The 17,500-nt window shown below is 45.7% G+C and overlaps 1 protein-coding gene across 1 annotated transcript in view; it reads left to right on the plus strand.

Moving 5' to 3' along the window:
- Window positions 1–589: 589 nt before the first annotated feature.
- The window catches only part of LOC123774189 (serine/threonine-protein phosphatase 6 regulatory ankyrin repeat subunit C), a 24,691-nt gene continuing 7,780 nt past the window's right edge, over window positions 590–17,500 (plus strand). Inside the window, exons 1-4 of the mRNA XM_069312696.1 lie at window positions 590–752; window positions 5,027–5,330; window positions 12,958–13,742; window positions 14,167–14,799. Of these exons, the coding sequence (XP_069168797.1) occupies window positions 717–752; window positions 5,027–5,330; window positions 12,958–13,742; window positions 14,167–14,799 (1,758 nt within the window). The 5' untranslated portion in view covers window positions 590–716. The remainder of the gene's footprint in view (window positions 753–5,026; window positions 5,331–12,957; window positions 13,743–14,166; window positions 14,800–17,500) is intronic.

Here is a 17,500-nt window from a genome sequence, read left to right on the forward strand (position 1 = left end):
ATAGGGATTTGAAATGGCCAAAAGATTGGCAGATGCAGTTTAATGCTGACAAATGTAAGGTTAGAGGCTAGGTAATGATGATAGAGTTACAAGATACGAGCTAGATGGTGTTGAGATTGCGAAGTCTGATTGCGAAATGGATCTGGGAGTTATGATTAGTAAGAATTTAAAACCAAAACAATATAAGCGGACAGAGACCTGGAGACTGCCAGATACGTCAATCTCGTGATTTATAACTATAAAAAACTTTAAAACTGCTAACAAGATTCAGGATTCGTCTACTCCTGTACCAATCTGTATAAAAAGAGGAAAATGGAAAGCCTTTGCTTGAAAATATGTAAGAATGTAGCAGAATGACGATTTTTGGCATATGGCAGCATTGTGTGAGGATGTGCACTCACCTAGTTGTGTTTACGGGGGTTGAGCTTCGGTGCTTCGGTCCCGCTTCTCAACTGTCAATCAATTTTGGTGCAGGTTCCGAAGCCTTTTGCATTCTATCATATCTAGAGCACAATATCTATGTTATATCAGGGTAGTGCATTATCTGGAGGTAGCTTATGATAACAAGAGATATCTGATAAGAATTAACCGAGTGAAGTCGTCGACGGAACTAAGACCGTTACTCAAATTATGTGTCCTGAAAGTCGGGTTCTCCTCTCAGTTCAGTGAAAACTTTAATCATTGATCCATCAAAACACTTCCAGCAGGACGATCTGATGGCCACCCGCTTTCAGCGTGTCCCAAAATTCCCAGTAAGTACACAGTTACTCGCCGAGGGTAATGCCTGCAGGACACGTTAATAACCTCCGCTCCCCACCATGTTCACTACTTCCCAGCACGTCACACCCGTACGCTACACGTCCCAGCCACTCCCAGCACGTCCCACCCACTCCCAGCACGTCCCACCCACTCCAAGCACGTCCCACCCACTCCAAGCATGTCCCACCCGTTCGCTGTACGTCCCACCCACTCCCAGCACGACCCACCCACTCCCAGGACGTCATACCCACTCCCAGCACGTCCCACCCACTCCCAGAACGACCCACCCACTCCTAGCACGTTCCACCCACTCCCAGCACGTCCCACCCACTCCCAGCACGTCCCACCCCCTCCCTGCACGTCTCATCCATTCCCAGCACGTCCCACCCACTCCCAGCATGACCCACCAACTCCCAGCACGTCCCACCCACTCCCAGCACGTCCCACCCCCTCCCAGCACGTCTCACCCACTCCCAGCACGTTCCACCCACTCCCAGCACGTCCCACCCACTCCCAGCACGTCCCACCCACTCCCAGCAGGTCCCACCCACTCCCAGCAGGTCCCACCCACTCCCAGCACGTCCCTCCCACTCCCAGCACGTCCCACCCACTCCCAGCACGTCTCACATATCCCAGCAGGTCCCACCCACTCTCAGCACGTCCCACCCACTCCCAGCACGTCCCACCCACTCCCAGCACGTCTCACCCACTCCCAGCACGTCCCACCCTCTCTCAGCATGTCCCACCCACTCCCAGCACATCCCACCCACTCCCAGCACGTCTCACATATCCCAGCACGTCCCACCCACTCCCAGCACGTCACACCCACTCCCAGCACGACCCACCCACTCCCAGCACGTCTCACCTATCCCAGCACGACCCACCCACTCCCAGCACGTCTCACCCACTCCCAGCACGACCCACTCACTTCCAACATGTTCCACCCACTCCCAGCACGTCCCACCCACTCCCAGCACGTCCCACCCACTCCCAGCACGTCTCACCTATCCCAGCACGTCCCATCCACTCCCAGCACGTCCCACACACTCTCAGCACGTCCCACCCACTCCCAGCACGACCCACCCACTCCCAGCACGACCCACCCACTCCCAGCACGTCTCACGTATCCCAGCACGTCTCACATATCCCAGCACGTCCCAACCACTCCCAGCACGTCACACCCACTCCCAGCACGTCACACCCACTCCCAGCACGTCACACCCACTCCCATCACGTCTCACCCACTCCCAGCACGTCCCACCCACTCCCAGCACGTCCGACCCACACCCAGCACGTCCCACCCACTCCCAGCACGTCCCACCCACTCTCAGCACGTCCCACCCACTCCCAGCACGTCCCACCCACTCTCAGCACGTCCCACCCACTCCCAGCACGTCCCACCCACTCCCAGCACGTCTCACATATCCCAGCACGTCCCAACCACTCCCAGCACGTCACACCCACTCCCAGCACGTCACACCCACTCCCAGCACGTCACACCCACTCCCATCACGTCTCACCCACTCCCAGCACGTCCCACCCACTCCCAGCACGTCCGATCCACACCCAGCACGTCCCACCCACTCCCAGCACGTCCGATCCACACCCAGCACGTCACACCCACTCCCATCACGTCTCACCCACTCCCAGCACGTCTCACCTATCCCAGCACGTCCAATCCACTCCCAGCACGTCCCACCCACTCTCAGCACGTCCCACCCACTCCCAGCACGACCCACCCACTCCCAGCACGACCCACCCACTCCCAGCACGTCTCACGTATCCCAGCACGTCCGATCCACTCCCAGCACGTCCCACCCACTCCTAACACGTACTACCCACTCCCAGCACGTCCCATCCACTCCCAGCACGTCTCACCAACTCCCAGCACGTCCCACCCACTCCCAGCACGTCCCACCCTTTCCCTGCACGTCCCACCCACTCCCAGCACGTCCCACCTATTCCCTGCACGTCCCACCCACTCCCAGCACGTCCCACTCACTCCCAGCACGTCCCACCCACTCCCAGCACGTCCCGCCCATTCCCAGCACGTCCCACCCACTCCCAGCATGTCCCACCCACTCCCAGCACATCCCACCCACACCCAGCACGTCCCACCCACTCCCAGCACGTCCTATCTACTCCCAGCTCGTCTCACCCACTCCTAGCACGTCCCACCCACTCCGAGCACGTCTCACCCACTCCCAGCACGTTCCACCTATCGCAGCACGTCCCACTCACTCCCAGCACGTCCCACCCACTCCCAGCACGTTTCACCCACTCCCAGCACGTCACACCCACTCCCAGCACATCCCACTCACTCCCAGCACGTATCACCCACTCCCAACACGTCCCACCCACTCCCAGCACGTCTTACCCACTCCCAGCACGTCTTACCCACTCCCAGCACGTCCCACCCACTCCCAGGACGTCCCACCCAGTCCCAGCACGTCCCACCCACTCCTAACTCGTCGCACCCATTCCCAGCACGTCCCACCCACTTCCAGCACGTCCCTTCCACACCCAGCACGTCCCACCCACTCCCAGCACGTCCCACCCACTCCCAGCACGTCCCACCCACTCCCAGCACGTCCTCCCACTCCCAGCACGTCCTCCTACTCCCAGCACGTCCCACCCACTTCCAGCACGTCCTCCTACTCCCAGCACGTCCCACCCACTCCCAGCACGTCCCACCCACTCCCAGCACGTCCTCCCACTCCCAGCACGTCCTCCTACTCCCAGCACGTCCCACCCACTCCCAGTACGTCCCACCCACTCCCAGTACGTCCCATCACCAACAACAACAACATAGCCAACAACAACAGAGCCAGGACTCAAGTTCATGTTGTGTATCAGAGCCGATTCAACAAGACGGTGTCTGTGTAGAGTAAAGGCAGGAAAGATTATTTTGGAGGAAGATTGGTCTTTCTCCCAAATAATCTTTCCTGCCTCTACTCTACTTACACGCCGGCTTGTTGAATCGGCTCTAATTCCCAACGTTCCCAACATGAACTTGAGTCCTGGCTTTGTTGCTGTTGACTTTGTTGCTGTTGACTCTTCCCTTTCAGAGTATATAGTGAAAATGCTCTAAACTTTCTAACAAACGTAACCTAACATAAGCTTACCCTTCCATATCTTTCTTTTTTTTGTCTTTCCTGTGTTTTCTCTTGCGAGCCCTTTCTTATTCCTATTTCTATCTTTATTACACCTTACCTTTCGTTCCTTTTGCCTTGTTTTTTTTCTTCCTCTAAGATTTCCTTCTCCTCACCTCTCTTTCCTGCCTATTTATTGCTTTCGCCTCCTTCCCTCATATCTTACGGGCTATTCATGCCCGTGCCACCTCTTGGGTGGCTTAATCTTTATCAATCTTTCCCTCATCCCAATCGTCTTGAGAATAGTCCAGAACGGACCGAAACGTCGTCGTCCCTTCACTTTCTAGTGTGTGGTTCGGTCAACACTAAATCCTAAGTTTGAGCAAATATAGTATATCTCTTTATCAGCATGAAGATATAAGTGTTAACCAAACTACACACTAGAAAGTGAAGAGACCACGACGTTTCGGTTCGTTCTGAACCATTATCAAATCGATTGTGGTTAGCGACTTGAGAATGGTCCAGGACGGACCGAAACGTCGTCGTCTCTTCACTTTCTAGTGTGTGGTCTGGTCATCATTTTTCAGCCACGTTATTGTGACTCTTCATCTGCAAGATACAGGTATTTGTAAATTAAAATGTGAAAGAATTGGGGGGTAATAGTGAAGACCTAAAGACAACAATTCATAAATGCCTGAAATAAGGAAAATGGATAATTGTTTTTATATCTAGAAGTGCTAGCAATGGAAGCAAGTATTGTCTCTCAGTTATATCTTACACCAGAAAGGCTTCCCGCAGATTATGCTGTTGCATTTTTGTCACTATATTGCATAATATAGCAAAATTCTCGGAAACGTTCAACATAGGTTGACAAAGCTAATCTTTAGTATCTGAAATCTTTCTTACAAAGAAATGTTAGTAGAATTTAAATAAAATTACGTGTCGTGAGTGATATAGGACAATGGGAGACATGCTCTAAGTCTATATATAGATGAAAGAGCATTGATGAGAAGAATATAAAATAGGACAGGAAGATGTCAAACGATATCAGAACATGCAACAGTGTTCCCCTATACAAGTAGAATACCATCCATTTGCTTCCCTCTCTTCTTTTCATTCCTCCCTCCCCATTTCCTCTCATCCCCAACCACACTGAATCATCCATCACCTTGCAGGTATTAGAGAGAGCCATTAATGATGGTGACGAAGAGGGTGCCAGGAGGGCCATCGACAGGGGTGTGGACATCCATGTCAATCCGCTTAGGGATGCTCACAAGAAGACACTCTGCTTTCTGACTCATGCGGCTGACCTGGGCCACGTCGGCCTGGTCACCCTGCTGATAGAGAAGGGAATTCCAGTGGACGGTGGCGGGACCTCCTCCCAAACACCTTTAAATTGGGCGGCTATCAAAGGCCATAACGAGGTAGTGAGGGAGCTGATAGATAAAGGCGCCAACCTGGAAGCCAAAACCGAGGAAGGTAAGAATCACCACACTTGAAGCACCTAGTTGTACTCACTTAGTTTTGCTTGCGGAGGTTGAGCTCTGGTTATTTGGTCCCACCACTCAACTGTCACTCAGCTGATGTACAGGTTCCTGAGCCTAGTGAGCTCTATCATATCTACACTTGAAACTGTGTATGGAGTCTGCCTTCACCACATCACTTCCTAATGCATTCCATTTGTCAACTACTCTGACACTAAAAAAAGTTCTTTCTAATATCTCTGTGGTTCATTTGGGCACTCAGTTACCACCTGTGGCCCCCTTGTTCGTGTTCCACCCATGCGAAAGAGTTTGTCTTTGTCCACCCTGTCAATTCCCCTGAGAATTTTGTAGGTGGTTATCATGTCTCCCCTTACTCTTCTGCTTTCCAGGGACGTGAGGTTCAGCTCCTTTAGCCTTTCTTCGTAGCTCATACCTCTCAGTTCCAGGACGAGTCTGGTGGCATTCCGCTGACCCTTCTCTAACTTTGGCTTGTGTTTAACTAGGTATGGACTCCAGGCTGGAGCTGCATATTCCAGGATTGGTCTGACATATGTGGTATACAGGGTCCAGAACGATTCCTTACACAAGTTTCTAAAGGCAGTTCTTATGATGGCCAATCTAGCATATGCCGCTGATATCCTTTTGATGTGGGCCTCTACGGACAGGTTCAGTGTGATATCAAGCCCCAGATCTTTCTCTCTATTCCACTCTTGCAGGATTTTACCTCCAAAATTAAACCTTGTGTTCAGCCTTCTGCTCCCTTCGCCTAATTTTATTATTTTACACTTTCCTAAGTTGAACTTTAGTAGCCATTTTCTAGACCATTCCTCCAGTTTGTCCAGGACGTCCTGTAATCTCTGTCTATCTTCATCTGTCTTAATTCTTCTCATAATTTTTGCATTATGGAGAGGAATGAGTCTATACCCTCTGGAAGATCGTTTACATATATTAGAAACAGGATGGGTCTGCGTACAAAGCACTGAGGGACTCCGCTGGTGACATATCTAGTGTGTGTGTGTGTGTGTGTGTGTGTGTGTGTGTGTGTGTGTGTGTGTGTGTGTGTGTGTGTGTGTGTGTGTGTGTGTGTGTGTGTGTGTGTGTGTGTGTGTGTGTGTGTGTGTGTGTGTGTGTGTGTGTGTTCACACAGTTGAACTCTAATGGAATAAATGTAGGTTATTATATATATTTGTTTGTTTGCATATTTTGCTTTTGGTTAATTTTTGTGTTTATCAGTTTACCCGGCGGTGCCCGGGATAGTTTGTTACTCCTACAATCCCACATTCCTACCCATTTCTTTCCCCTTCTCCCCTCTTCCTGCTTTTCACATACGTCACATACAACCAGGTACCACCCTTCAGGTGGCTGGGAGATGTGATAGTTTATTAATTCCTCATCACTTAGTTGTAGTGCTCGATAAAGGTCCACTCATTCCAGTTGTCAATCTTTCACATAAGACTTTTCGCTTCAGGGCAGGTGATAGGGTATCTCAGGGAACCATGGTGGAGGACACAGAAATCTTTCACCATGAGTCAGCTGAGACGCCAGCCGTCACTGCACAATGTAGTGCACTGAATATGTTGAAAACTAAAACACCATCCAAAGTACAATACGAGACGAGAAATGTTGCACAGAATGTTGAGGAAGTGGAAAAATTAATTTCAGCACTTGATTTGCAACATGTTGCACAGGCAGATAGGAAGGCACTGAGAGGAGTTTTACGAAAATTCCCGAAATTGTTTGCGACAGAGGATGACCAGATTGGTCTCCTTGATAAGATCGAGCACACCATTCCAACTGGTGATCATTTGCCTGTGTACACGAGACAGTGGAGGTTGCCGGAACAGGCAAAGAACATTATCAGGGAGGAGTGCCAGAAAATGTTGAGACAGGGCGTGATAGAGCCTAGTACGTCACCGTGGCTCTCTCCTGTTGTGCTAGTTCGGAAACCGGACGGTAGTTATCGTTTCTGTGTTGACTACCGGAAGGTGAACGAATTAACTAAGGGTGATGTGTATCCGTTGCCCCGAATACAGGAGATAATAGATCAATTTGGTGCTGCTAAGTATTTCTCAACTCTTGACGCAAAATCGGCGTATTGGGCGATTCCGGTGGCAGAACAAGATAGGGAAAAAACAGCATTCTCGGATGGTAGGCACACTTATCAATTCCGTAGGATGCCGTTTGGTTTGAAGACAGCGCCTTCGTCGTTTCAGAGGGCCATCAACTTTATCCTTAGTCCGGTACTGGGTAGGCATTCTTTAGCGTACCTGGATGATGTTGTGATATATTCCAGGACGTTTGAGGAACACCTACGGGACTTGACTGAGACTTTGAAATTGTTAGATCAGGCAGGTTTCAGGCTGAATGTTCAGAAGTGCACCTTGGCGGCTCAGAAATTCAAATTTCTGGGGTTCCAGGTGTGCCCAGACGGTATCCGACCTGACCCAGATTCTTGCCGCGCCATTGCTGACATGCCTACTCCAAGGACAGCAAAGGACGTGCGTAGGTTTTTGGGGGCGGCCGGATATTTTCGTCGTCACATTGAAGGTTTCGCTGGCATTTCAGCACCCCTGACTGATCTGACAAAGAAAAATGCGAAGTTTGTGTGGAAATCAGAACATGACGAGGCCTATCGCAAACTGAAAGACCAACTAATCACGACACCGGTATTGGTTATTCCCGATTTTGAGAAAGAGTGGGAAGTGCACACTGACGCCAGCGGTATTGCTATTGGCGGGTGCTTAATTCAGCGAGACGCAGATAATTTACCCCATCCAGTAGCCTATTTCAGTAGGAAGGTCAAAGGACCTGAAGTTCGTTATTCAGCTACGGATCGGGAGGCACTGGCAGTAGTAGAATCAGTTAGGTATTTCGAGCCTTACCTATTTCAGCGGCATTTTGTAATCTACACAGACCATCGAGCGTTAACACACATATTTAAAAAGCGAACGAAATGCCCACGAATGTCACGCTGGTCTCACGAACTTTCGGCCCACTCATTCCAGATCTTGTACAAGCCTGGTCCAGCACATGTTGTGCCAGACACGCTAAGTAGAAATATAGCGGCAGTTCAAATTAATGAAAACATTGAAACCATTCCATCAGATAAAATGAGAGAATACCAGATGAGCGAGCCGAGATGGAAAGAGATTATTGAGTATTTAGAGGGAGGAAAATACCCCAAAAAGAAAAAGAATTTACCTATACATGATTTTGAGATGAAACAGGGCGTCCTGTATTATGTTAATAGCCAGAATGATAGGGCAGTATTTCAGCTAGTTATTCCGGACGCGTTGCGGTCATCAGCGTTAAAGCTTGCACATGCTTCAAAAATTGCAGGGCATCCGGGGATCTTTAAAACGCACTTAAAAGCAAAGTCTCTATTTTACTTTCCAGGATTACTTTCTGAGGTAATCAATTTCGTGAAGTCGTGCCCTCGTTGCCAGAGGAGGAAAGGCACCCTTAAGGTACAGGCCCCACTTCAGGAATTTCCTGAAATTCGTGAACCGTTAGATCGTGTGGGGGCCGATCTGATTGATTTACACCACAGTCATGCGGGTAACAGATACGTGTTGGTGCTAGTTGACCATCTGTCTAGATACACTACACTAGTTGCATTACCTCAGAAGGATTCTCGTACGGTTGCAGATGCGTTCTTGCGTAGGTTCGTTACTGTATTCGGACCTCCTAAAGTTTTAGTCTCTGACCGGGGTCAAGAATTCAATGGGAATATATTTAGAGAAGTTTGTAAGATTTTAGAGACAACTTCGGCTTTTACAACGGCCTACCACCCACAAGCAAACGGAATGACGGAACGGACTAATCGTTCAGTCAAGGATATGCTTGCAATCCTTGCTGAACATGATGCAAACACCTGGGATGAACACCTACCCTATGTTCAGTTCGCCTTGAATACTGCCATCCACCAATCAATTAACACCCAACCACTTCATTTGTTTACTGGTAATTCATGCAATTTCCCGTCAGGTCTGCTTAACAGACATAATGTTGCATACGGGGAGGACTATCCTTCAGAGGTCCTTGGAAAAATGAGAAATGCATGGAATATTGCAGCTGAAGCGTCCAAGAAGGCACGGACTCGGTATGCTCATTTTTATGACAAGAAAGTGCGCCCTCTTGAGTTGAAGGAAGGAAGCCTCGTATTGAGAGTGAATGAGGCTGCGCCCGCCAATCAGAGCAGGAAGCTAGCTCCGAGGTGGCGAGGACCCTATAGAGTAATTAAAAGGGCGGGGCCGGTTAATCTTGTTATAAAAGGAGTGTTCGAGGACCAGGTGGAAAGGACAATTCACGTGAATAAATTGTAACACGGATTAGGGTCCTCTCTCTTTACTTCCTTCTTTCTACTCCCTCTACCCGTATTCTTACTTTTATTTCTAAACCAAGGGACTCCAAAACTTTTAACAAAGCCAACTCCACGCCACGTGGTCCTAAGACGATTGACCGACTTAGGATTCTACACCCAGTATGACGTGACCTAAGCTCTGAACAAAACCCTAGAGTCACCTCTGCTGCCACCACCAGACCAGTAATACAAGAGCAATGATCGAGGTCTGGATCGATCACGCTAATTAATCAACCTAGGGGCTTGATCCCCACTATAAACGATGACCTTGAGTGTGGAATAAATTACACGGTAATGATAATTCCGATTCGATGTTAGAATCGGCGCCCAATGCAACTCCGCCTCGTGTGGACCACGTGACCAGGACAAGTATACACATAAAACACATGGAAACAATAAAATGCAAATTAATAACAAATTTAATTTATTAAAAGAAAACTAAGACAAAATCTAAATAGGTTCACTCCCTATCACTTTAACACTCCCTACTTGACCTGAATGGCAAATGAGAAGACTATTTCTATACATAACCATAGCAACTATACCTCTATGTTTTCCAGCTAAGATGTTGTGCTGGTTTGGGGAGAGGTAAGATGGTTGACCTCTCCCAGCTGCTCCCGTATTCACACTGATTTGTCCTCGTCTGGCCTAGCCCAGACTAGAACCTTGTATCCTTCCGCCTAGTCAAAGTTTTACCAAGTTACTAGCCAGGTTTAAGTTATAACAATTAACCTCTGTTGTACTTAATTGATCCTGACTGGTTGAATTATTTTACTGAAATAGATTACACAAACATCTAACGGCAAAGCTGTTCCCGATCACAAAAATGGTTATTAAAACTTTGAGAAATAGTAGACCTGTCAACCCCTGATGACCTATGACCGCCGGTCACTCCGCCTCAAAAGTTAGATCTGATTCGTGACGTCACTGATGGTGACTTAAACTCAATAATTAGAATACTCTTGATATTGTATCCAGTACTATTATACAATACAATTTTAATAAAAATGAATAAAGGCTAATTTTCTCTAAATTACTGAATACTATAGGATGATTCATTATACGCAGATATGAACAAAGCGTCGGTTATTTCCACCGCGAATTCCCCTGGGGGTCAGGTCACCATGCGGCTCAGCTTCCCATTCTCTTTTGTCGATAAACCACTCTGGATAATTCTTACAACAGCCTAGTCTGTTACACTATGCCCAAGATTACTATCCGAGTGCCGGCGGTGGGGTGGTTCAAATAGCCTCGGCTATCACCTCATTATGTCCGGTCGTGATGGTCAAGTGGATTAAGGCGTCTTGTACATACCAGTTGCGTTGCTTCTGGGAGTATGGGTTCGAGTCACTTCTGGGGTGTGAGTTTTCAGTTGCATATTGTCCAGGGGACCATTCTGGCTTGTTCGCATATATATATATATATATATATATATATATATATATATATATATATATATATATATATATATATATATATATGTATATTGTTAATAGAAACGTATATATATATATATATATATATATATACGTATATATATACGTATATATAAATATATATATATATATATATATATATATATATATATATATATATATATATATATATATATATATACGTATATATACGTATATATATATATATATATATATATATATATATATATATATATATATATAAATATTATTAAATACGACCGAAAAAGTAAGATTAACAATTCTAACACGAATTTTCTTCATCTATCTTATGTTTCTTGATGGTAATTGAAAAATCAATTCTTCAAAATTCATTTTTATTTCTAGTCTGACGCGACACTTGAACGCGTTTCGTAATAACTTATTACATTTTCAAAGACTTTTAGTTTACAAACACACAACTATTACCTGCAAACACTAAACAGAGTTCTTACTATGCTATGATTTAAACAGCTTTCATTTTTCATTTTATACCAGCATTTTGGGTGAGGTGATATGTTACAACAGTTTTGGATGATGTGAACAAAACTTTCAACACAGGATACAACACGAAACAATGGGTATTGAAGGTAAGAATGGAAGTAATTGCAGAGGGCCTATTGGCCCATATTTCTTGATGCTTCTATATTGGAGCGGAGTCTTGAAGTGGACACTTCAAGACTCCACTTCTGAGTACTCTTTATTTTCTTCTCCGAGGCTATGGGTCCCTACACTTGTACCAGAGGTGGTACCCCTTCCAGGTTAATATATATATATATATATATATATATATATATATATATATATATATATATATATATATATATATATATATATATATATATATATATATATATATATTTCTCACCAAGAAATATGGGCCAATAGGCCCTTTGCAGTTACTTCCATTCTTCCCTTTAACTTACAAAATATTATACCCATTGTTTCGTGTTCTGTCTTGTGTTGAAAGTTTGTTTTCACCTCATCCAAAACTGTTGTAACATATCACCTCACCCAAATGCAGGTATAAAATCGAAGCTGTTTAAACTCTGTTTAGTGTTTACAGGTTATAGTTGTGTGTGTGTAAACTAAAGTCTTTGAAAATGTAATAAGTTATTACGAAGGCATTCAAGTATCGCGTCAGACTAGAAATAAAAATGAATTTTGGAAAATTGATTTTTCAGTTACCATCAACAGTGAAAAGAAATATAAGAAATATTGAGAAATTTCGTGTTAGAATTATTAATCTTACTTTTTCGGTCATATTTAATAATATATATGTCTACAGGAAAGACTGCTACCAAAATATACTAATATATATATATATATATATATATATATATATATATATATATATATATATATATATATATATATTAGTATATTTTGGTAGCAGTCTTTCCTGTAGACATATATATTATTAAATATGACCGAAAAAGTAAGATTAATAATTCTATATTAATCTTACTATATTCTATATATATATATATATATATATATATATATATATATATATATATATATATATATATATATATATATATATATATAAGCCAGTCCAAGATTTGCATATGACACCTAAGAACTATGGTGTAAGTAAATAGTTTATCAACCGTACAATCCAACTTCAGATACACAATGAAATCACTCTATCATAATACTCAATTGGGTTATATGTAAAACTCGGAATGGCACTAACACTTGGGGGTTTGTATTGCGTTACTAACACATTGTGGGCTGTGTTGCACTCAGTAACACCTGGTGGATTGCGTTGCGTCACTAACAGCTGGTGGGTTGTTTTGCAGGGAACACCGCTCTTCATGTGGCAGCCGTCAAAGGTCATGAGAGATGTGTGGAAACGCTACTCCGTGCCGGCGCTGACCCTAACTCTCGTGACAACGATGACATGACACCACTACACCGCGCTGCCTTAAATAACCACGAAGGTGTTGTCCGAGTGTTGCTGAATCCAGTAGAGTGTGGCCCTCACGCAGTAGTGTGTGACCGTCACGCAGTAGACAAATGTAAGAGCACAGCCCTACACATAGCAGCTGCTACTGGAGCGCTGGAGGTGGCTGAGTACCTTGTGATGGCCGGACTCGACACTCAGGCCAAGAACATAAAGGGATTCACACCTGTGGAGGAGGCGGAGGTGGCTGGCTGGCACCTTGTGCAGTGGTGGCTGCACAAGGTGAAGCTGCCTCGTCAAGCTGAGATCACCTCGCTGTCTGCCCAAGACCCAGCTGCTGAGACAACCACACTGTCTCCTCAAGACCCAGCTGCTGAGACAACCACACTGTCTCCCCAAGACCCAGCTGCTGAGACAACCACACTGTCTCCCCAAGACCCAGCTGCTGAGACAACCACACTGTCTCCCCAAGACCCAGCTGCTGAGACAACCACACTGTCTCCCCAAGACCCAGCTGCTGAGACAACCACACTGTCTCCTCAAGACCCAGCTGCTGAGACAACCACACTGTCTCCTCAAGACCCAGCTGCTGAGACAACCACACTGTCTCCTCAAGACCCAGCTGCTGAGACAACCACACTGTCTCCCCGAGACCCAGCTGCTGAGATACAGACGGTAGAGGTAAGTGTTGTCAACTCCTCTTTACCTCTTTCTCATCACCTACTACCTCCACCTTCCTGGATCCCTCTCAGCACGTACCTCCTCAGTCTTCTCGACCTCCCTCAGCACCTACCACCTTCCCGAACTCCTCTCAGAATAAAGATAATTATACCTAATAAATCCAATATTACTAATTATTAATAATTAGAGTTAACCTTTTAAAAACCTTTGCTCCAAAACGTTATATCATAACATTTAAAACACGTTTTATTAAAACGTTATGACCTCACGTTTTATACTCGTCTTTACAAATTCTCAAAACGCGTATATTAAACGTAATTTAAAACGTGCCCAAAACAATGAAATGTCGCTTTTAGCACGTTTAGAAAACACGAAAATGTTTGGTGAGTAGTGTGTTTATGAATAACAATGTTGATGTTTACAGCGCGGGAGTCGGCAGCGCTGCGAGGAGGAATACGCCACCTTATTACAGTGGCTCGTTGACAATCAACGTCAATCGTTTAAGTCCAACATCCCACAACATAACGACGGCCACCACCAGGACGCCACTGGCAGGACGGTTCTGCACTGGGCGGCGGAGGTCGGCAGGGCAGATGTGGTGAATATCTTGGTGATGGAGTGCGGAGTGTACCAAAATGTGCTGACCTGGGCGGGTGAGACTCCCGCTGACCTGGCGCAAGAGAATCATCACCGCGAGCTGCTGAAACTAGTAAATAACAAGATGGTCCTACGGGCAGGGCACAAGTATATGAAAACATTCACAGATGTTAAAGAGTCACCCGAAAACCTGTACGAACAGCTGCTCATCGTCATCAGCCAGAGTGACGACGTCAGACAAGCAGTAAAGCTGCTGCAGAAGGGGTCGCCGCTGGAGCCCGTGGGAGAATGGTCGACCTCTGCCCTAGGCTCCGCCATCACCAGTAACCGCCATAGGATCGTCAGAGCCCTGGTGGCAGCAGGGGCGCCGCTCACGACCACTTCCCACGGCCTCAACCTCCTGAAGCAGGCTTGGTGCACCCCAGACCTCACTCCTCTGGTGCGGGTCACCATTACAAGGGTAAGTGAGCACTACTTTTCCCCTCTCCCAGTGACCACTATACACTCCTGTTATCCTGTCTCCCAGTGACCACTATACACTCCTGTTATCCTGCCTCCCAGTGACCACTATACACTCCTGTTATCCTGCCTCTCAGTGACCACTATACACTCCTGTTATCCTGCCTCCCAGTGACCACTATACACTCCTGTTATCCTGCCTCCCAGTGACCACTATACACTCCTGTTATCCTGCCTCCCAGTGACCACTATACACTCCTGTTATCCTGTCTCCCAGTGACCACTATACACTCCTGTTATCCTGCCTCCCAGTGACCACTATACACTCCTGTTATCCTGCCTCCCAGTGACCACTATACACTCCTGTTATCCTGCCTCCCAGTGACCACTATACACTCCTGTTATCCTGCCTCCCAGTGACCACTATACACTCCTGTTATCCTGCTTCCCAGTGACCACAATACACCTCTGTTATCCTGCTTCCCAGTGACCACAATACACCTCTGTTATCCTGCCTCCCGGTGACTACAATACACAACTGTTATCCTGCCTCCCAGTGACAACAATACACCTCTGTTATCCTGCCTCCCAGTGACTACAATACACAACTGTTATCCTGCCTCCCAGTGACAACAATACACCTCTGTTATCCTGCCTCCCAGTGACTACAATACACCTCTGTTATCCTGCCTCCCAGTGACTACAATACACAACTGTTATCTTGCCTCCCTGTGACTACAATACACCTCTGTTATCCTGCTACCCAGTGACCACAATACACCTCTGTTATCCTGCTTCCCAGTGACCACAATACACCTCTGTTATCCTGCCTCCCTGTGACTACAATACACAACTGTTATCTTGCCTCCCTGTGACTACAATACACCTCTGTTATCCTGCTTCCCAGTGACCACAATACACCTCTGTTATCCTGCTTCCCAGTGACCACAATACACCTCTGTTATCCTGCCTCCCAGTGACAACAATACACCTCTGTTATCCTGCCTCCCAGTGACTACAATACACAACTGTTATCCTGCCTCCCAGTGACAACAATACACCTCTGTTATCCTGCCTCCCAGTGACTACAATACACCTCTGTTATCCTGCTTCCCAGTGACCACAATACACCTCTGTTATCCTGCCTCCCGGTGACTACAATACACAACTGTTATCCTGCCTCACGTTATTGTGACTACAACACACCACTGTTATCTTGCCACATCCTCTTGCTGTTTCTATGATGGTTGGGGCTCTTGAAGTGGGTAGAATATAGTTGTGCGCATTAATTGGCTGTTGATTGCTGGTTTGCTGGTGTTGACTTTTTGATGTGTCTACACATCAAAAAGTATACATCAAATATCATATATATATATATATATATATATATATATATATATATATATATATATATATATATATATATATATATATATATATATATATATATATATATATATATATATATATATATATATATATATATTAGTATATTTTGGTAGCAGTCTTTCCTGTAGACATATATTATTAAATATGACCGAAAAAGTAAGATTAATAATTCTAACACGAATTTTCTCAATCTTTCGTACATTATGCTTCACTGTTGGAGGTAAATCAAAAATCAATTCTCCAAAATTCATTTTTATTTCTAGTCTGACGCGACACGGGCGCGTTTCGTAAAACTTATTACATTTTCAAAGACTTCACAAATACACAACTGATTAGAACTTACGTATCTCCGATTTTATATCTACATTTGAGTGAGGTGGGAGGGATGATGTGGCATATAGTGATGTGGCATTAACACAAGACAGAACATGAGGGGATATTAATAGGGTATTAAAAGTATCAACACAAGACAGAACAGAAACAATGGGTATTGAATAGAAGTGTTTGTAGAAAGCCTATTGGTCCATATTTCTTGATGCTTCTATATTGGAGCGGAGTCTTGAGGTGGGTAGAATATAGTTGTGCAATAATTGGCTGTTGATTGCTGGTGTTGACTTCTTGATGTGTAGTGCCTCGCAAACGTCAAGCCGCCTGCTATCGCTGTATCTATCGATGATTTCTGTGTTGTTTACTAGGATTTCTCTGGCGATGGTTTGGTTATGGGAAGAGATTATATGTTCCTTAATGGAGCCCTGTTGCTTATGCATCGTTAAACGCCTAGAAAGAGATGTTGTTGTCTTGCCTATATACTGGGTTTTTTGGAGCTTACAGTCCCCAAGTGGGCATTTGAAGGCATAGACGACGTTAGTCTCTTTTAAAGCGTTCTGTTTTGTGTCTGGAGAGTTTCTCATGAGTAGGCTGGCCGTTTTTCTGGTTTTATAGTAAATCGTCAGTTGTATCCTCTGATTTTTGTCTGTAGGGATAACGTTTCTATTAACAATATCTTTCAGGACCCTTTCCTCCATTTTATGAGCTGTGGAAAAGAAGTTCCTGTAAAATAGTCTAATAGGGGGTATAGGTGTTGTGTTAGTTGTCTCTTCAGAGGTTGCATGGCTTTTCACTTTCCTTCTTATGATGTCTTCGATGAAACCATTGGAGAAGCCGTTATTGACTAGGACCTGCCTTACCCTACAGAGTTCTTCGTCGACTTGCTTCCATTCTGAGCTGTGGCTGAGAGCACGGTCGACGTATGCGTTAACAACACTCCTCTTGTACCTGTCAGGGCAGTCGCTGTTGGCATTTAGGCACATTCC

Source organism: Procambarus clarkii, chromosome 73, assembly GCF_040958095.1.
Source record: "Procambarus clarkii isolate CNS0578487 chromosome 73, FALCON_Pclarkii_2.0, whole genome shotgun sequence".
Taxonomy (NCBI): domain Eukaryota; kingdom Metazoa; phylum Arthropoda; class Malacostraca; order Decapoda; family Cambaridae; genus Procambarus; species Procambarus clarkii.